General features: G+C 33.2%; 2 protein-coding genes across 3 annotated transcripts in view; both read left to right on the forward strand.

Moving 5' to 3' along the window:
- LOC148166291 (uncharacterized) overlaps positions 1 to 21822 on the forward strand; it is a 130421-nt gene that overhangs the window by 14979 nt on the left and 93620 nt on the right. The gene's annotated exons all lie outside the window — the stretch shown is intronic.
- LOC148166292 (brachyurin-like) lies at positions 1051 to 2090 on the forward strand. The gene is made up of 3 exons (XM_088048992.1): positions 1051 to 1176; positions 1288 to 1460; positions 1511 to 2090. The coding sequence occupies exons 1-3, from the start codon at positions 1123 to 1125 to the stop codon at positions 2049 to 2051; spliced, it is 768 nt and encodes a 255-aa protein (XP_087905118.1). The 5' UTR covers positions 1051 to 1122; the 3' UTR covers positions 2052 to 2090.

Here is a 21822-nt window from a genome sequence, read left to right on the forward strand (position 1 = left end):
GATTCGGGGGCAAAATTAGAAGAATCAGAAGGGAAAATGCAAAATCAATAGAATTTCCGATTCGCTCCGAGAAAGAATATTTCCAAAAATTATATTTTTTGCATCTTAATTTTGTACATTGGCACAGTTAATTAGTGCTTTTAAAAAAACAAACTTTACAAATTTGATTGCTTTAGGAACAAAATTGGCAAAATTAGAGGAGAAAATGTAAAATTTTTAGTATCTCTGATTCGCCCCGAAAATAAAAATTTCTAAATTTTGTTTTTTCTACTCAATAAAATTGTAATTTGGCACAATTATTAAGTGTTTTAAGAAGAATAATCTCCATAAATATCATTGTTTTAAGTGCAAAATTAGAAGTATTAGAACAGAAAATGGAAAATTCACAGAATTTCTGATTTGCTCCGATAATAGAAATTTGCAAAAGTTTTTCTTTTTTTTTTTCTGCTCTATAATTTTGTAATTTGGCACACTTAATAAATGCCTCGAGGAGAATAATCTCCCAAAATTTAATTGTTTAAACAGCTAAATTGAAATTTTTAGAATTGCTGATTCGCCCTTAAAATAAAATTGGTTAAATTTAGTTTTTTTGCTCTATAATATTGTAATTTAGCACACTTATTAAGTGCGAGAAGAACAACGTCCCAAAATATGACTGCTTTAGGGGCAAAACGGCAGAATTAGAGGAGAAAATGTAAAATTTCAGAATTTTTTGTTAACTCTGAAACTATTTTTTTAAATTTAAGGCAAAATTGGCAGAATTAGATGATTTTAATTCACTCTAAATCTTATTATTGTTGTTATTGAGTCAAGTTTTCGTCAGATATTTCATAGACTTTTTTCTAAATTCTGTCTAAATTTATCTGTAAATAATTTTAAAATTTTCAGCAAAATTAGTACAAATCGCAAATTGCAATTCGCCTTCGGCTCAGAAGCACCAATCCACTCGTGATAAAAAATCAACTTATCTCACGCGATGATCAATATACTTATCATCCCAAAATTACGAAAGATTGTTCTTTATTATGAAATAGTGTCATCTCCAAGAAAAGATAACGTATCAAAAACGTGTGCCTAAAGATATAAAATCTTCAAGTTCTATGCTACATCGACATTCTCAAAATGAAACTTCTTATAGTGCTGGCACTAATAACTCTGGCTTTGGCCGCCCCAAAGGTAAGTTTCGAACAATTCAATAATCACCTTGCAATTTTGAAATGTTGTTCTTCAATCTACGACATGACTTCTAGTTTCTAAAGCGACTAGAAATGAGGTTTTCTGTTTTAGTCATCTATTTCGAATGATTCTAGAGAAGCCAAACCTGCCCCCCGATTGGCCGGGGGACACGAAGTGACTCCCCACTCCCTCCCATATCAAGTGTTATTGTATACAACGTTTTATTTCAGTGGGGCACTCATTTCCCAAAACTATGTCATCACAGCCGCCACTTTCCTCGAAGGGTAACTTTTAAATTTTTCAATTCTTAAGTAGTTTTGAACTTTCAATTTAGAGTCGACTCAGTGGATATCATTCTGGGCGCCCACAACAGATCCAACCCCGAATCCACCCAAGTCAACATGACCAGCAGCGACATTTTAATCCACCCAAGACGTAGCGGCTTCCACTACAATGTGGCACTCATAAGACTCCCAAAAACCGTCCGTTTGACTCCTGCAATCCGACCAATTCCTTTACCAAGTCTCGATGATGTTTCTAACACTTTTGAAGGAGCTTTATCCACCGCCAGTAACTGGTACTTGACGTATGATAATGGAACGGATCATGTCAGTGACGTTCTGAATTCTATTCAAGTCATAGTCATTTCAAATCTTGAATGTTTAATCGTTTATGGTAATATCACTCCGGAAATGTTATGCGTTACCGGAGGAAACAATATGTGTCATGGAGATACAGGGGCACCACTTGTTACCGATGGTGTTCTTATTGGTACGACTGCTTTTATTAGTTCGTACTGCCCGGATGCTGCACCGGCGGGATTTACGCGGATTACTAGCGTCCTGCCCTGGATTTTGGAAAACACGGACGCTTAATGTACGAAATACGAAATGAAATACATATGGTTTTATTAATTTACTTAGTTTATGTTGAAAAACAATGTAAAAGCGCAACTCACAATGAATAAATAAATGTGGTTTAAAACCGGTAAAACAAAACTGAAATAGCCCTAGAAACAGCTCAGTGTCAATAGGTAAACTAGACATACTTTATCTAATTTAATTTCGAATTTTCGGCACGTTTTTAATTAACTGCATACTAAAGTGACGGTACTTACAACGCCGGCCGTTGTCACCCGAGTGCGTCTCTCTAACCACCACTACAAATTCCACGCCACTTTGAGCGCTCGCGAGTTGAATGTTTTTGGATCAAGTAGTTGGCGTGAGTTTTCGAAAATGGCGGATTTGCGTGTTTTAAAACCGGTGAAAACTCAGTGAAAACTTGGTGAAAATTGTGAAATTGTGTTGCCAAAGTGTTCTTTGGTGTTCATTGTGTAAAATGAGACTAAATTCGGGGGTTGGGAGCACTTTGGTGGCAACTTTGGGGGTGCTCAAGGTAGGCGATTATTGGTAGAATTTCGGTGAAAAGATGGAATTCAAAGCACTGACATCGAAGCAAAGTGTTCAAAACGCATTTCTCAATAAACCAAATTTGTTTTTTAAGCATATCTGATTTTCGATTTTTTGTTTATGTTGGTACCACCATTTCTGGTTTACCAAATCAGTAAGAATTAGTCGACTTGTCAGTACTTTCCAGTGTTACCAACTTATGACCCACCATTTTGATGGGCTTCTAAACATTCATAATTTAACTTAATAAATAACTATTATACAGGGCAAGCCCGGATTAAGAAAATTTGAGGCCCGGGGCTAAATCGTAAAAGGGGGCCCATTGATAAAATTATGCAAAGAAAGCCTTACGTACTTGATTTGTATTTTTTCAATTTTTATAGCAAATTTTAACTTGGCAAGGGGCCCCTGGGAAAGTGGGGCCCGGTGCTACAGCACCCTTAGCCCCCCCCTTAGTCCGGACTTGATACAGGGTGGTCTATGAAGAGCTAAAAAAATGTTTTTTTTTTTGTTTCAGGTAAGTTCACCTTTGATTGTTGCAAGGAACTCGGTGAGTTTTCTGCAATCTTAGTTTAATTCAGACACTCATTTACCTAATATTAGGTATATTTTTTGGGGGGTTTGCACATACAAAATTTGTGATTATTGTTGGATAATTTTGTACTTTGGCACATTTAATAAGGGTCTTAAGAAGAACAAGCTTCACAAATATTGTTACTGTGGGACCAAAATTAGCAGAGTTAGACGAGAAAATGCAAAATTTTCGGGTTTCATGGTTCGTCTTTAATTAAAATTTTTTAAATTTTTTCTTCTTTGGTCTATAATTTTGTAATTTGGCCCAAATAATAGGTCATTTAAGAGGAACAACCTCTATAAATTTCGTTGCTGCCGGGGCAAAACTTGGAGAATTAGACGAAAAAGTGCGAAACTGGAAAATGGATTTTATGAAACGCCCTAAAAACTAAATTTTTCAAAATTTTTAAATTTTGTTTTTTCTACGCTATAATTTTGTTATTTAGTTTTAAGGAGAACAATCTCCAGAGTACTTGGAGAAAAATTACTGGAATTAGAGGAGAAAATTCAAAATATTTAGAATTTTTTCTCCCAAAAAGAAAATAAATAAATTCCAAAATTGAAATGAAAATTTACAAAATTGGTCTTTTCTGCTCTATAATTTGGTAATTTCGCACAGACTGTAGGTCATTCAATAGGAATAATCTCTTCAAATTTGATAGCTTTAGGATCAAAATTGAAGAAAATTAAGGATTTTCGGGTTTTTGACTCCCTCTAAAAATGAAAATTTTTAAAATTGGTGTTTTTTGCTCTATAATTTTGTATTTTGGCACAGATTATAAGTAATTCAAGAAGAACAAGCTCTGCAAATTTGATTGCTGTAGAATCAAAATTAGAGAAATTTCGAATTTTGTAGACTTCTGATTCGTTCCAGAAATAAAAATTTCCAAAATTGTTTTTTTGCTCTATAATTTTGCAATTTGGCACAGACTGTAATTCATTCAATAAGATAAATAACCTCTTCAAATTTGATAGCTTTAGGATCAAAATTGAAGAAAATTAAGAATTTTCGGGTTTTTGACTCCCTCTAAAAATGAAAATTTACAAAATTGGTGTTTTTTGCTATATAATTTTGTAATTTGGCACAGACTTTAAGTCACTTAAGAAGAACAGTCTCAGCAAATTTGATAGCTTTAAGATGAAAATTGAAAAAAACTCAGAATTTTCAGACTTCTGACTCCTTATAAAAATCAAAATTTTCAAAATTGGTGAGAATTGGTGTTTTTTGCTCTATAATTTTGTACTTTGGCACAGACTATAAGTAATTCAAGAAGAACAAGCTCTGCAAATTTGATTGCTGTAGAATCAAAATTAGAGAAATTTCGAATTTCGAACTTGTTCCAAAAATAAAAATTTCCAAAATTGGTTTTTTCTGCTCTATAATTTTGAAATTTGGCACAGATTATAAGTCATTTAAAACAAACAATCTCTAGAAATTTGATTGCTTTAGAATCAAAATTAAAGAAAATCTAAAATTTTTAGACTTCTGACTTCCTCCAAAAGTAAAAATTTCCAAGACTGGTATTTTTTACTCTATGATTTTAAAATTTGGCACAAACTATGAGTTATTTAAGAAAAACAATTTCTGCAAATTTGATTGCTTTAGGATCAAAATTAAAGAAAATTCAAAGCTTTCAAACTTCTGATGCGCTCCAAAAATATTTTTTTTTAATCCACTATTTTGAGCGCTTTAGAGCCAAAATTAGCCGAATTAAACGAGTAATTGCAAAAATTTTGATTTTTCAGGGGTTGGAAGTGCGAACAATAACTAATTTCAACAACTATTTAACAGGGTTTTATTAGCAATACCCCAACTCTTGATATATCGAACAAGATTTGTTTAATGAGAGGGAAACTTTGCTATTAGGTGTAATTAAGATCCAGTAAACTTCTTGCGTATTAAGTTTAACTTATCTGAGCGTTCTTGTCTCGACCTCACTTTTTGCTTCGCTAGCTCTAGGAGTTCTGACTTAATTAACATGTCGGTATAAAAAATGGAAAAAAAACAAATCGTGCATTTTCACAACCCGCCGAAATCCACATGCATTTGTTGTTTCTCCGACTTAATTCGGGTCGATGTTGTTTTGCTCCTAACAAAGTTGTTAAACTAGGGGAGCGTCTTAAGTAGACCCATTTCTTACCAGAGTAGTGGCAAACAAAACATTCCAATTCCAACTTAACAAATAGAGATGAATTATTCAGAGTTTTCACGACCCATCAGAAAGTTCAACAAGGCACTAAATATTTTATAAAGTGTTAAATTTTCTCAGAGACAGATAATGTATTTGTTTTTCAATTATTATGTACAACAGTGTTGTTTTATGACCACCATTTTAGTACGTTTTTTACCTCGGCCTAAGCAATAAAACGCGAATTATACGGTCACTTAAGCAAGTATTTAACGCCGCTAATAAAACATTTTGAAATAAAATAAACTCATATTATGGGGCGACAGGTTGCGATAGTTTATCTGCATTATTGAACTAATTGTAAGGAAACGCTGGTTATCGGGAATTATGTGGGACACTTTAGTTTTATTAAGTTGAAGGTTATCAACGAACATTCCTGGGGGCTTCAATTTCAAAATTTTCTTTTTTTCAAGGAAGCAACCAGTTATACTCGCGCGCTTTTGTAGTTGCGGTCGCAATCGGTTTTTTATACTGCCACGGAAAACAAAGGCGGCTTTGAAGAAAATACGTGTTAAATCCAAAATTTCTTTTTTCTTCATAATTTTGTTTGAGTTTGATTGTACATCACTTCCGCCGAAACCTCACAGCGCAACCGCTCCGATGAGCGCTCGCTATCCGTCCTTTCGGCGCTTGTAGTGCAAATAGTTATTTTCTTGGTGGAAACATAAATCAGCCGCGATCCTCTCACGTTATTATGGAAATAATCTCCTGGTGAAATGGCCTGTTAAAGTGACAATAAGTCAACTTTGACGAGCGCTCCTGATCTCCGGCTTAGAGCCGTTAATTGCGAAACAAACACTTAATGTTAACTGTCAATTAATTTTAATCCTCGCAGATGTGCCAGTTAATTAAGCAAAACGTTGAATAATAAACCGAATTTTTCATTGTCTTGCGCCAAATTCGGCAGATTTCCTTATGGAGTCAAAGAGACCTAATTTTGCAGTGGCCAAATCGAACGTCGGTGACCAACATGGGTATAATGGTCGAATTATTGTAAATATTTGGGTAATAGTGGCCGGTGTGTGTAAAAAGTCGGCGGCCCACCAATTTCACGATGACCTAGATGGAGACCGTCGAAGGCCGCTGGCCTTCTCTCACATCTCACCACAGAAGAGGTGTTCGCGTAAATTAGAACAATGTCGCATTATAATCAAGATCTATTGTCCTTTCTGGAAATTCCGCTGGAATGAATAAGTTCTTTCAAACCGCACTGGCCGAGGGTAAAATTTTAATTTGTATTAATGTATCGCCTGAATATTTATGAAGGGAATTAAACTTGTTAAATTTTTAATTAATTGTTTAAAATTGTAAATCCCACCAACACACGTTTGTAAATTGAATTCGTCCTGGAAGCTCAGTTCGAACTGTTAAATTAGCATTTTAATTGTTTGATTTAGCACAGATTTAAATTCATTACAAGATTTGGCTCATTTTTACAAACTTGTTTAACAGTTTTGATAATTAATATGTAAGCTTTGATTAGGAGAGTTGCTTGACACTGATGACAGCATCGTTTGCTAAATGACTTTATAATTTACAATTATCTGGGGTTTGTGTTGACAGTTATTTTCATGCCATATCAGTCAGGTTAATTAATATAATGAGAGATGTTTAATTATGATTTATTCGATTCATTGCACTTCTGGTTTTGTGGGCATGAGAGGACAGGAACAGCTGCGTGGACGAATATCACTGAAAAAGTGGTCACATTTTCTTAGCTTTATTTTAGGATCGGTTACGGCGACTTTGTAGCCAAGTTATAAAGACTTTGGATTCTTTAGGTATCAAATGTCGCTGGCAGTTTTACACGAACATGTGATGGCAGTTAAACACGTCGGAAAATTTAATATTGTTAACAAATCTTGGAAATGCAGAGGAACAGATTCTTCCAAGCATTTCAGATTCTTTTTGTTTTTTCTTAGGTTTTCAGCATCTTTCGATTTTTTAGATTCGAGTTAGAAAATTTCTTTCGATTCTACTTTGAAAAATTCAGTTATTTCTGAACTCATCTTAACAACTCTTACATTTTTGGATTCTACGTGAAATTCTGCGTAAAATGAGCACAAATACTTTAAGATTGCTCCATAAGCGAGATATCGTCTGAATTAGAGACCGAAAAGCAGTTTTCATACTGAAAAAAATTAAAATTTCGAATTTGAACTATCGAAAATTGATTTCTAAGCTAAAAAATCGCGAGAAATACGATTTAGAAAATTGTTTTTTTTTATATTCATCTTAATTCCGGAGATATCGAGAAAAATCGTTTTCAACCTTCAAATTTTTGGCCCTCTGGAGACAACTCGAAATTTCAAACGCTTCTAACTTAGTTATTTGTCGACGGACGTGAAAAATGAGGGTAGTTTTGGATTCAGCGCGAAATTCTGCGTAAAATGAGCTCATGTAGCTCAAATTTCCGCAACAAATAAACGAGATATCGACCGAAGTAGATTTTCAGAAGGTGCTTTTAGGGTCATTTTCAAGAAGCTGTTTTGGGGGCGAAACCTGCCTTTAATATTACCGAATTATATATCGATCGAAAGAGCAGCTCGAGGTCTATAAACTGTTCAAATCTCAGATCGATCGGACAAATAGTTTACGAGGGGCGATCAAAAAACGAAAAACTGAAAATTTTTGATCGATTCAGTCGCAAAATTTTTTTGCCCAAAAAAATGAGCATCGAATTCGAAATGAGCCGAGAAAAACGATGGTGAAAACTGTTTCCCAAAATCTTTCGTAGTTTCGGAGATATTCAGCTTCGAAAATTTTTCGACCCAAAATTCAATATTCGAAACTTTGATTGCTCATAACTCAGTTATTTGTGGGCTGATCTCAACGAATTTTACGTTTTTGGATTCTACGTGAAATTCTGAGTAAAATGAGCACCAATACGTTAAGATTGCTTCATAAATAAGTGATACAGCGACCGAGTCTGAATTAGAGACTGAAAGGCAGCAAAATCCGAAACTTTGATCGCTCATAACTCAGTTATTTGTGGGCTGATCCTAACGAATCTTACGTTTTTGGATTCCACGTGAAATTCTGAGTAAAATAAGCACCAATGTTTTAAGATTGCTTTATAGATAAGCGAGATATCGACCGAGTTTGAATTAGAGACTGAAGGGCACCTAACTTCTTCATTGAAAAAATGAAAATTTTGAAATTTTGAATTCGAACGATTATAAGATCGATTTTCAAGGAAAAATTTCGAGAAAAACGATTCCGAAAAGGGTTTTTTTATAGTCGCCTTTAATTCCGGAGATATCGAGAAAAATCGTATTCGAACCTCCAAAATTTTGGCCCTCTAACGACAACCCGAAATTTCAAACGCCTCTAATTTAGTTATTTGTTGACGGACGTGAAAAATAAGGGTAGTTTTGGATTCAGCGCGAAATTCTGCGTAAAATGAGCCCATGTAGCTACAAATAAACGAGATATCGAACGAAGTAGATTTTCAGAAGGTGCTTTTAGGGTCATTTTCAAGGAGCTGTTTTGGGGCGAAAGCTGCCTTTAACATTATTAAATTATTTATCGATCGAAAGAGCAACTCGAGGTCTGTCAACTATCCAAATCTCAGATCGATCGGGTAAATAGTTTACGAGGGGCGAGCAAAAAACGACAAATTGAAAATTTTTTATTAATTGAGTCGCAAAATTTTTTTGCCCAAAAAATCGACCATCGAATTTTCGACTTTTGAGGGTGGATTCCAAAGTAAAATGAGCCGAGAAAAACGATGGTGAAAACCGTTTCTCAAAATTTTTCGTAGTTTCGGAGGTATTCATCTTCGAAAAATGTTCAACTAAAAATTCAAAATCCGAAACTTTGATCGCTTATAACTCGCTTATTTGTGGGCCGATCTCAACGAATCTTACGTTTCTGGATTCCGCGTGAAATTCTGCGTAAAATGAGCACTAATACTTTAAGATCTCTCATTAAATAAGCAAGATATCGTGGGTCAAAAAAGCGCATCGTGGACCACCCTGTACGTACTTTTTAGCCCATTTTAAACCCAAATTTGTAGTGATGAGAAAACTAGTCAAAAATCCGTTGACCAGTGCATCGTGCCAACATTTTAGACTCAACAACTCCACGGAAAAGCGAACCGGTGCACCAAGGTAATAAATTCCGAGAATCCAAGTATATCTCAACAGATAAAATCTCTCAATATTCTCTATCGGGAAATATAAACATACAAGCGGAGTCGTCATAGAGTCGGATTATGCATACACGAAGAACGATACGGTAAAACGATAGTCATTAAAATAACAAACGGTCAGTCTGACTCCACAATGGCCACATCAACATGATGGATTAAACGGCCCCGAAAAAATCCCGACGAAAGATTTCGGTTTAAGTAATTGACATGCCAAAACTCCCACCGCAGCTGTAATGAGCTGTGCCAAAAAATGCACTTGCGGTGGAGTTTACGAGCGGGTTAAAAAAGAGTTAATCTTTGATTAGAATTGATTGAAATCCCACACAAAAGTTCGTTGGCCCCTCGGACACCCTCGCCGGTAATTCGCGTGATTTATTTATTTGGTAAAAGTTTTTATTGGAGACGTTTTCAGGTCTCAAATTGGGCTTTACCGGCGAATAAATCGCGAATCTTTGCCAACAAAAAAGTTTTTTTATGTGTGGAGGACTTGTTAAACAGGTAGGTTTTATAACCCCAATAAAACATTCACTTAAATTTAGCCGGACCGAAGGAAAATTTGATTTTCTAGAGACTCGCATGTTATTTAGTAAGTTGCCACTGTTAAGCACGAAGTGCCATTAATTTTTAACTTCACGCTGACATATCTGCACGATGTCTATCCGGAAATTACCATCAACATAAGCGAGTCTGAAGACTTTTCTAGAACAAATTAAGTGTAAAAAAGATGGTTCTTATCAACACATAAACTCGAAGATTAATGACGTTTTTAAATCGGGTCAAAGCAGTTTCTTACGTTTTTAATTAAAATTGTTTAGCTTAAAATAACGAGCGATTCGATTTTTATGGTCGCATTAGAGCGGATGTAAATCACGAAATTAAAATATTGCTAAAATTCAGGTATTAGAAGTTGCGCAATTTACACTTTCTCTTCGGAGCTTCGAAATGCAGAAAACAATAACACCACTTGATCTAGGTGAAACTAATTATTACCAACAAAAAAAAAATAATTTAACAGTCACGAACTACCAAAACTGTAGATCTTTTGATAATTAAAAGTAGACCAAATTAAAAAGATTACGTCATCGACTGGTTTCTTTTACTTTTTAATTATCGCTAGCAATTGTTTCGGGCCGCAGAACTAAACATCTGTCGATTATATTAATATTTCGTCTATTTTGATTCTATTTAGGCCAGCGGAGATCCATAAGTGATCCACGGCTGCCAGCTGCAATTTTTTTTTAGTTAAAATCCCCCAGAAACTCTAGGTACTTAAAGCAAATAGAAATATAATTAATATCGCATTTATAAGAAAGTGGGTGTTTACGTTAATAACAGTGCAACCGAATGATAAATTAATATCAGCAGTATAAATAACGATAATTACTGAGTAGCACCGATAAGCTCTCGGTGTGCAGTAAATCAACGCTCCAAGTACGACACTAATAACAATGGTCAGGTGTGTTCGTATTAATAGATATCATTATCTATAAACGATTTGAATTCCGAAGAACGACGTAAATCCGAGCTTTGATTGAAACTAGGGATCAAATTAACGTGGCGAAAAATCGTCCAGAGAGGATTAAGTGGACTTCGCATTTTTGTGGCCCTCGACTCAAACGCAACTCAAAATTCAATAAGTATCGGCAACTTTGATCGCTCACAACTCTTACGATTCTAGATTCTACATGAAATTCTGCGTAAAATGAGCATAAATACTTCAAATTACTTCATAGATAAGCGAGATAGCGATCGAGTTTGATTTAGAGACCGAAAGGCAGCTACATTTAAAAATGAAAATTTCGAATTTGAACTATCTAAGTCTGATTCTTAAGCTAAAAAATCGCGATTTCGAAATGGGTATTTTATATTCGCCTTAATTCCGGAGATATCGAGAAAAATCGTTTTCGAATTTTAATTTTTAATTTTGGACTCTCTCATGACAACCAGAAATTTTAAACGCCTCTAATTTAGTTATTTGTTATCGGACGTGAAAAATTATGGTAGTTTTGTATTCAGCGCAAAATTCAGCGTAAAATGAGCCCATATAGCTCAAATTTCTTTAACAAATAAACTTGATATCGACTAAATTACATTTTCAGAGGGTGATTTTAGGGTCATTTTCAAGAAGCTGTTTCGGGGTGAAAACGACGTTTAGAGCATTTGAGTTATACATCGATTGAAAGAACAGCTCGACACCTATCAACTGGCCAAATCTCAGATTGATAGGGCAAATATTTTACAATCAAAAAACGAAAATTTGAAAATTTTTCATCGATTGAGTCGCAAAATTTTTTTGCCCAAAAAATCGACCATCGAATTTTCGACTTTTAAGAACGGATTCTAAAGTAAAATGACCCGAGAAAAACGACGACGAAAACTGTTTCTCAAAATCTTTCGTAGTTTCGGAAATATTGAGTTTTGAAAATTTTCCCACTTAAAATTCAATATCCGAAATTTTGATCGCTCATAACTCAGTTATTTGTAGACCGATCTCAACGAGTTTTACTTTTTTGGATTCAACGTGAAGTTCTGCGTAAAATGAGCACCAATACTTTACGATTGCTCTATAGATAAGCGAGATATCGGCCGAGTCTGAATTAGACACCAAAAGATTTTCTTTCCACGATTTCAAATTCCAATTTCGGCGAGATTCGAGACATCGAAATTGGCGGAACAAGGGATAAAATTAACATACCGAAAAATTTGCAATGTAAATCCGAAGATTAATAAATAATCCAATGTTCACCATAAATTGATTTAAATATTAACATCGCAAATTAAACGTTCTGATCTAGATAATCTGAGATACAATCCGCCCACGTGTGTAAAAAAATCGCGCTTATAAATAATTTATGATTCAATAAAAAATAGATATAACAAGTTTTACTCTTTATGAAGAAAAACTAAGTTCACGAAGGTTCATTGCCAGGTGGATTTAGTCTTCAATATTCGAATCGATCTGTGCCAAGGTCTTCAATTTCGTTATTGGATTTGTGTAGAGAAATGGAGATGTTCACATCGAAAGATGAATCTAACTCGCCGTCACTTCAAAGTGGCTTGTTTGCTCTGCTGTAGGTGGAGTGTCTACAGATCGTTACTCGTTAGACACATAAATGTGGTTTATAAATTTCCCTCGAGACAATTAAAACGGAAATTAGGAATCACGGAATTTTATTGTCGCGAAAAAGGAAAAAAACTGTTGGCAGCATTGAGTCTTGTCGCAACCCCAACTTTCAAAACTACCATAAAACCCCACTAAAATCACGTAATGTCGACTTTATGCGACGATTGCTCAAATCCGTAAACAACAATATCCATAGAGCATGTTGACCCAAAAAAACTCAGAATCCGATCATTGAAAAATGCCTCTTTATGTCGTTCACCTTCTGAGTTTGCCGGCGTAAATCCGCATGATCTCTTCTTTTCTTATATTCCGCACATCGCGTGGCTTAGTGCCACGATTTAGGAGGTTTTTTCCGATTTTCCGCGGGTTAAATTAATAAATCTGGAGCGCGTGATGTAAGGTTGCATGACTTTGGAGTTTACCAAACGCGATTAAAACAGGAGAGTTTGTAATAACCCAATTTTGTAATTATTGTTATTACGTCTGGCCGGTTCTTCAGACGATTATTAACTGCTAAGTACCTCTTTTTGTGTGCAGACGCCGTTGTGAAAGAGGCTTGCATATTTTGGAGAGTGAAGGGCAATTAAAATTAAAAAGGGACTTATGGATGTCCGGAGGCTGCGGAATGCGGCGGCTGTTGGCAGCGCTGGCTGACTGTCAGTTTGACAGGTTGCGGTTTCTACCGGAGAAATGGGAAAGCATTTTTGAATGCATGTTTTTGAAAAAATCGTTCCAAGAGTCTCCGGGATTAGACTGGATTTTGATTGGGATTTAAACGGATTTTTTAGTTTCCAATCTCCAGGTTTGGATTTCGGACACTTTTTGGAGTCTGGAAGACAGGATTTAATAATTTTTAGGATATTTTAGGAGACAATGAGATTTAATATGGTCTTGTAGGATAATTCAATGATACTTCAGGATTTTATAGAGCTTATTTGAATTTGTTTCATATTTTCTAGGATTTTTGACGCATCTGAAAAATAAAAATTTCTAAAATTTGCGTCTTTTGCTCTATAATTTTGTAATTTGGTACAATTAATAAATAGTTTAAAAGTAGTAACCTTCCCAAATTTCACTGCTCTAGAACGAAAATAGACAGAATGAGGAGTTTTATTGGAAAATGTTGTAGATTTTTGGCGCATCTGAAAAATAAAAATTTCTAAAATTTGTGTCTTCTGCTCTCTAATTGTGCAATTTGGTACAACTAATAAATAGTTTAAAAGTAGTAACTTTCCCAAATTTCATTGCTCTAGGACAAAAATTGACAGAATTAGGAAATTTATAAGAAATTGTTGAAGATTTTTGGCGCACCAGAAAAATAAAAATTTCTAAAATTTGTGTCTTTCGCTCGATAATTTTGCAATTTGGTACAGTTAATAAATAATTAAAAAGTAGTTATCTTCTCAAATTTCATTGCGCTAGATCGAAAATTAACCAAATTAGGAATTTTATTGGAAAATGTTGAAGATTTTTGGCTCATTTGAAGAATATAAATTTCTAAAATTTGTGTTTTTTGCTCTATAATTTTGCAATTTAGTACAATTTTTAAATAGTTAAAAAGTAGTAACCTTCCCAAATTTCATTGCTTTAGAACGAAAATTGACAGAATGAGGAATTTAATTGGAAAATTTTGAAGATTTTTGGCGCACCTGAAAAATAAAAATTTCTAAAAATTGCGTCTTCTGCTCTATAATTTTGCAATTTGGTACAATTAATAAATAGTTTAAAAGTAGTAACTTCCCCGAATTTCATTGCCCTAGGACAAAAATTGACAGAATTCGGAATTTTATAAGAAATTGTTGAAGATTTTTGGCGCTCCAGAAAAATAAAAATTTCTAAAATTTGTGTCTTTCGCTCGATAATTTTGCAATTTGGTACAGTTATTAAATAATTAAAAAGTAGTTATCTTTTCAAATTTCATTGCGCTAGATCGAGAATTAACCGAATTAGGAATTTTATTGGAAAATGTTGAAGATTTTTGGCTCATTTGAAGAATATAAATTTCTAAAATTTGTGTCTTTTGCTCTATAATTTTGCAATTAAGTACAATTTTTAAATAGTTAAAAAGTAGTAACCTTCCCAAATTTCATTGCTCTAGAACGAAAATTGACAAAATTAGGAATTTTATTGGATAATGTTGAAGATTTTTGGCGTATCTGGAAAATAAAAATATCTAAAATTTGCGTTTTCCGCTCTATAATTTTGCAATTTGGAACAGTTATTAAATAGTTAAAAAGTAGTAATCTCTTCAAATTTCATTGCTCTAGAACGAAAATTGACAGAATTAGGAATTTTATTGGAAAATGTTGAAAATTTTTGGCGCATCTGGAAAATAAAAATTTTTGAAATGTGTGTCTTTTGCTCTATAATTTTGCAATTTGGCACAACTAATAAATAGTTTAAAAGTAGTAACTTTCCCGAATTTCATTATCCTAGGACAAAAATTGACAGAATTAGGAATTTTATAAGAAATTGTTAAAGATTTTTGGCGCACCAGAAAAATCAAAATTTCTAAAATTTGTGTCTTTTGCTCGATAATTTTGCAATTTGGTACAGGTAGTAAATAATTAAAAAGTAGTTATCTTCTCAAATTTCATTGCGCTAGATCGAAAATTAACCAAATTAGGAATTTTATTTGAAAATGTTGAAGATTTTTGGCTCATTTGAAGAATATAAATTTCTAAAATTTGTGTTTTTTGCTCTATAATTTTGCAATTTAGTACAATTTTTAAATAGTTAAAAAGTAGTAACCTTCCCAAATTTCATTGCTTTAGAACGAAAATTGACAGAATGAGGAATTTAATTGGAAAATTTTGAAGATTTTTGGCGCACCAGAAAAATAAAAATTTCTAAAATTTGTGTCTTTCGCTCGATAATTTTGCAATTTGGTACAGGTAATAAATAATTAAAAAGTAGTTATCTTCTCAAATTTCATTGCGCTAGATCGAAAATTAACCAAATTAGGAATTTTATTGGAAAATGTTGAAGATTTTTGGCTCATTTGAAGAATATAAATTTCTAAAATTTGTGTTTTTTGCTCTATAATTTTGCAATTTAGTACAATTTTTAAATAGTTAAAAAGTAGTAACCTTCCCAAATTTCATTGCTTTAGAACGAAAATTGACAGAATGAGGAATTTAATTGGAAAATTTTGAAGATTTTTGGCGCACCAGAAAAATAAAAATTTCTAAAATTTGTGTCTTTCGCTCGATAATTTTGCAATTTGGTACAGTTATTAAAGAATTAAAAAGTAGTTATCTTTTCAAATTTCATTGCGCTAGATCGAGAATTAACCGAATTAGGAATTTTATTGGAAAATGTTGAAGATTTTTGGCTCATTTGAAGAATATAAATTTCTAAAATTTGTGTCTTTTGCTCTATAATTTTGCAATTAAGTACAATTTTTAAATAGTTAAAAAGTAGTAACCTTCCCAAATTTCATTGCTCTAGAACGAAAATTGACAAAATTAGGAATTTTATTGGATAATGTTGAAGATTTTTGGCGCATCTGGAAAATAAAAATATCTAAAATTTGCGTTTTCCGCTCTATAATTTTGCAATTTGGAACAGTTATTAAATAGTTAAAAAGTAGTAATCTCTTCAAATTTCTTTGCTCTAGAACGAAAATTGACAGAATTAGGAATTTTATTGGAAATTGTTGAAGATTTTTGGCTCATCTGAAAAATAAAAATTTCTAAAATTTGTGCCTTTTGCTCTAAAATGTTGAAATTTAGTACAGTTAATAAATGGTTTAAAAGTAGTAATTTCCCTAAATTTCATTGCTCTAGGCCTAAAATGAATAGAATTAAAAATTTTAATATTTTGAGAAGTTGTGAAGGTTTTAAGTTTTATCAAATGCAAATAAAGATAAAATATCGACCATCCGCGAGTAATTTAGAACAGAATTTGCAGGAGAGTGAAGAATCTGAAGAATTGGACGACAATTTGAAGAGAATTTAAGAAAAATCAGTAATTATTAAAAAAAATGCGAAGAATTAGCCTTCAGTCCTTTTTTAATTTTTTGATTTTTCTCCTTGTAGCGTCATTTTAATTCGATCGCACTTTTCCTTCGAAACATGATCAGATCAAGAATCAATTCGCACTTTAGGTATGTTGATGGTTTGTTGATCAGCCTTCTAATATTCCCATTTGATTGCTTTTTTATGGTCGATTTTACCTTAACATAAAATATAACTCAAAGGAACGTCATAAATTTCGTACCGAAAAAAACACATCTGACAGTTATAGCGTGTAAATTACAACACTCTTGTTGCATTTTGTCCGATTTTATCCATAGGCATGTCTTTCCCAGCATGCAAATGCGGAATTTTTCTAACAAAACCGCCTGCTTATTTTTTCAATTAAATCGTCTTTAAAGATCGACAGCCACTTTTTCCGCCACTTAACCTGTGCAAATAAAAGACAAAAAACGTGTCACCCCTTTTGATAAATGACGCTAATCCCTCTTCACAACTTTTACTTTGCTCTTTGTTTGTTATCTTCGATGTTTTCATTCTGTTGGCGAACGTACACTCCAACGCCTCATCTGAATGGAGATCACAGTCGACCACTTCGTCATAAGCTGACACACTTCCCCGCGCCGCCCCCGGCATTGATTCCTATCAATCTTTGTCTTTTGTTGCGGTGCGCCAAGTTCGGGCATAAAAAAAATCGGAATTTGGGGAATTTTCTTTTTTTTTGTGTTAAAACCTTTAATTTTAGTATTTTTGTCGGTGGAACAATTAGGTTTAGGGGAGGTTGGTACCCTTGACTTGGTTTTAATTGTGCCACATGTCAAAAAACGACAAGTTTTAAAAAAATTGTTTTGTAGATTTTTGGCGCATCTAGAAAATCAAAAATTTCTAAAATTTGTGTCTTCGGCTATATAATTTTGTAATTTGGTACAGTTTATAAGCAGTTTAAAAGTAGTAACCTCTTCAAAATTCATAGCTCTAGGACGAAAATTGACAAAATTAGGAATTTTATTGGAAAATGTGGTAGATTTTTGGCGAATCAGGAAAATAAAAATTTATAAAATTTGTGTCTTTTGCTCTATAATTTTGCAATTCAGTACAATTTATAAATAGTTAAAAAGTAGTAACCTCCTTAAATTTCATTGCTCTAGAAAAAAAATTGACAGAATTAGGAATTTTATTGGAAAATGTGGAAGATTTTTGGCGCATCTGGAAAATAAAAATTTCTAAAATTTGCGTTTTTCGCTCTATAATTCTGTAATTTGGTACAATTAATAAATAGTTAAAAAGTAGTAACCTCCTCAAATTTCATTGCTCTAGAAAAAAAATTGACAGAATTAGGAATTTTATTGGAAAATGTTGAAAACTTTTGGCGCATCTGGAAAGTAAAAATTTTTGATATTTGTGTTTTTTGCTCTATAATTTTGCAATTTAGTACAGTTATTAAATAGTTAAAAAGTAGTAACCTCCTCAAATTTCATTGCTCTAGAACAAAAATTGACAGAATTAGGAATTTTATTAGATTTTTGTCACATCTGGAAAATAAAAATTTCTAAAATTTGCGGTTTCCGCTATACAGGGTCCGGCAACACTTGTGTCCACCCCTAAAATCGTCTTTAATTTTAAAGATAAAATTTTGAAAATTTACATAGGCTTATAGTTGACAAAGCTCTAGAAGCTGACACAAAAATTTGTTTTGATATCACAGTTTGTTTGACGTCGCGACGCCCAAAAACTATAATTTTTAGCAATTTTTGAGTTTATGCGGTAATATTAGCGAATTTAATTTTTTTTCACCATAACTGTAATACAAATATTTGAGTTTTTATTTTAAATCTAATGCAAATTGTGTTTAAAATTTGCGAAAAAACCGCTGTTTTATCAAGTTAGTTTTCAACATTTTGACGGTGCAGTGACAAACTACGTTTACACCAAAATTTCACAAGTCACTTCATTCACTCATATGAAGATGAATTTTGATTAACTCGGGCATGTTGCACTTTATGGACACCAGAAATCGTTAATTAACATCGACAAAGCGACAGTTTCACCAAGTAAGACTTTTGTTACCATCTAAAACGAACCAAAGGATAGATGTCATTTATGACACAAGATGTTGACAGACCGGTGTAAACGTAGTTCCCAATTTTGACGTAATGAAATTGGAAACTAACTTGATAAAACAGTATTTTTTCCTCACATTTTGAATACAATTCACATTAAATCTAAAATATCAACTGAGATATTTTTAACACACTTATATTAAAAAAAATTAAATTAGGGGTTGATTTCACAAACCTTCACAATTAGCTAAAAAATACATTTTAAGGCGTGGCGACGCCAAAACTATAAGTGATAAAAAATAAATTTTTGGGTCGGCTTCTAGAGCTTTGTCAACTATGAGCGTATGCAAATTTTCAAAATTTTGTTTTTAAAATTAAAGACGATTTTGGGGGTGGGCACAAGTGTTGCCGGACCCTGTATAATTGTGCAATTTGGTACAGTTATTAAATAGTTAAAAAGTAGCAACCTCCTCAAATTTAATTGCTCTAGAACAAAAATTGACAGAATTAGGAATTTTATTAGAAAATGTGGAAGATTTTTGTCACATCTGGAAAATAAAAATTTCTAAAATTTGTGTCTTTTGCTCTATAATTTTGCAATTTAGTACAATTAATAAATAGTTAAAAAGTAGTAATCTCCTCAAATTTCATTGCTCTAGAACGAAAATTGACAAAATTAGGTATTTTATTGAAAAATGTGAAAAATTTTTGGCGAATCTGGAAAATAAAAATTTCTAAAATTTGCGTTTTCCGCTATATAATTTTGCAATTTGGTACAGTTAATAGTTAAAAAGTAGCAACTTCCTCAAATTTCATTGCTCTAGAACAAAAATTGACAGAATTAGGAATTTTATTGGAAAATGTGGAAGATTTTTGGCGAATCAGGAAAATCAAAATTTCTAAAATTTGTGTCTTTTGCTCTATAATTTTGCAATTTAGTACAATTTATAAATAGTTAAAAAGTAGCAATCTCCTCAAATTTTATTGCTCTAGAACAAAAATTGACAGAATTAGGAATTTTATTGGAAAATGTGGAAGATTTTTGTCACATCTGCAAAATAAAAATTTCTAAAATTTGTGTCTTTTGCTCTATAATTTTGCAATTTAGTACAATTAATAAATTAGTTAAAAAGTAGTAGCCTCCTCAATTTTTATTGCTCTAGAACGAAAATTGACAAAATTACGTATTTTATTGAAAAATTTAAGAATTTATTTAAATTAAGAATTTATTGTATTAAAAAAATGGAATCGAAGATAAATCTAGAAAAAATCTATGAAATGCAAAGTGAATCCAAAGACAATAATTTGAAGAAATCAAGCAGAAAAACTCTAAAGACAAACAAAGAGAGTGACAAGTTTAAAAAAATAATTTTGGTGGACATAAAAATTGTCAAAAATTTGATAAAATGTAACTTTCAACCAAGAAGTTGTCGCTACTGTTTATGATTCCATGGTTTATTAGGTGATTTTGCGAAGATGTGACAATGTGAAGACGAACCACCCACGTCTCAAGTTGTTACATTATAAATAGCCTGAGGGAAATAGGCCAGAATGTCGTCTAGTGACTGAATTAATAAAGGAGTGATATAGGAGTGCACTCTGAAAAGCGAGATTTGCATATCTGACGCCTATTTGCATTTACATACGTCCACCAAAATTAACGGAACAGTTTAGCAGCACGTTGCATGATGTACGACAGCATTAGCATCAAATCACACAATGCAATTTGCAGCACAATTAGCCTCCGGTTCAAGAAAATTTCACGAAAGTATGCGGTTCCCTCGCCTCATCTTCCACTACAAAATTTCATTGTGATGCTTTCAGGTAATAAAAAGATGATATTACGAATAATAAAATTCATGAGGTTTCGTGTCCTATTTTAAGAACGTTTTACGTTTCATACTTCCATTAAAACTCAGAGAGTTGTAATTTTCACCACCCAAGTTTTAAAACTTTCCACTCTTAAAGCGGTTATAGTTTTTGGTAGTCGATAGTATCGAGGTCAATTTGTTCTAAGAAGCATCCAAGACAACAAAGCGCATTAATCAAGCTCGCCACTTTGCGTCTAGCACACGATAAGATGGCGAGGAATTAATCTCAAGTTTGCTGCAAGGAATAAGTTGCCTGTCCTAATCAAGTTGAACGTTCCTCAACGCTCTTCATGCTCCACTTTCCGGCGCGGAATTGGCACTGGAACTGGTTAATTTTTCGGAGCACTTACTCTAATTATAAGAAAGTCTTTTAACTGTGCTGGGACAAGCGTACCACATCGTTGCAATTTCTAAGCACCGGCGGATAGATTACGGAGAGGAACTCGGAATTATGACGACATTGTTAGTTTGTTTGGTGTTGTTTTACATGTCACGTCATATCATACCAAGGGTTACTTCTAAAAAATGACATACACCTGACTTGTCCTGATTTCCTCGCTGATTTTACTTGTGAGTTCGTCTAACTTTCCCTGATTTTTTTTTTATTTTGTCTAACTTTCCTTGATTTTTTTTTGGATTTCGTGTAACTTCCCCTGTTTTCCTTTTCATTTCGTCCAACTTCCCGTGATTTCCTTTGGATTTCGTCTAACTTCTCCTGATTTTTTTTTGATTTTGTCCAACTCCCCCTGATTTCATTGTGATTTCGTCTAATTTCCCCCGATTTCATTGTGATTTTGTCCAACTTCCCCTGATTTCCTTTTTATTTCGTCTAACTTTTTCTGATTTTCTTTTGATTTCCTCCAACTTCCCTTGATTTCATTGTGATTTCGTCTAATTTCCCCCGATTTCATTATGATTTTGTCTAACTTCTCTTGATTTTTTTTATTTCGTCTAACTTCTCCTGATTTTCTTTTGATTTCGTCCAACTTCCCTTGATTTCAGTGTGATTTCGTCTAATTTTTCCCGATTTCATTGTGATTTCGTCTAACTTCCCTTGATTTTTTTTTATTTCGTCTAACTTCTCCTGATTTTCTTTTGATTTCGTCCAACTTTCCTTGATTTCAGTGTGATTTCGTTTAATTTCCGCCGATTTCATTGTGATTTCGTCTAACTTCTCCTGATTTTCTTTTGATTCCGTCCAACTCCCCCTGATTTCATTGTGATTTCGTCTAATTTCCCTCGATTTCATTGTGATTTCGTCTAACTTACCCTGATTTTTTTTTATTTCGT

Source organism: Gnatocerus cornutus, unplaced genomic scaffold (assembly GCF_029298725.1).
Source record: "Gnatocerus cornutus isolate USDA-ARS CGAHR unplaced genomic scaffold, icGnaCorn1.1 ctg00000023.1, whole genome shotgun sequence".
NCBI classification, from domain to species: domain Eukaryota; kingdom Metazoa; phylum Arthropoda; class Insecta; order Coleoptera; family Tenebrionidae; genus Gnatocerus; species Gnatocerus cornutus.

What these genes read in the sequence shown, in the direction of transcription:
- LOC148166292 (XM_088048992.1), top strand. Translation starts at nt 1,123, where the DNA reads ATGAAACTTCTTATAGTGCTGGCACTAATAACTCTGGCTTTGGCCGCC. An exon ending in TGGCTTTGGCCGCCCCAAAG is followed by an intron (nt 1,177 to 1,287) that starts GTAAGTTTCGAA and finishes TTTCTGTTTTAG; the next exon opens with TCATCTATTTCGAATGATTC. An exon ending in GCCGCCACTTTCCTCGAAGG is followed by an intron (nt 1,461 to 1,510) that starts GTAACTTTTAAA and finishes CTTTCAATTTAG; the next exon opens with AGTCGACTCAGTGGATATCA.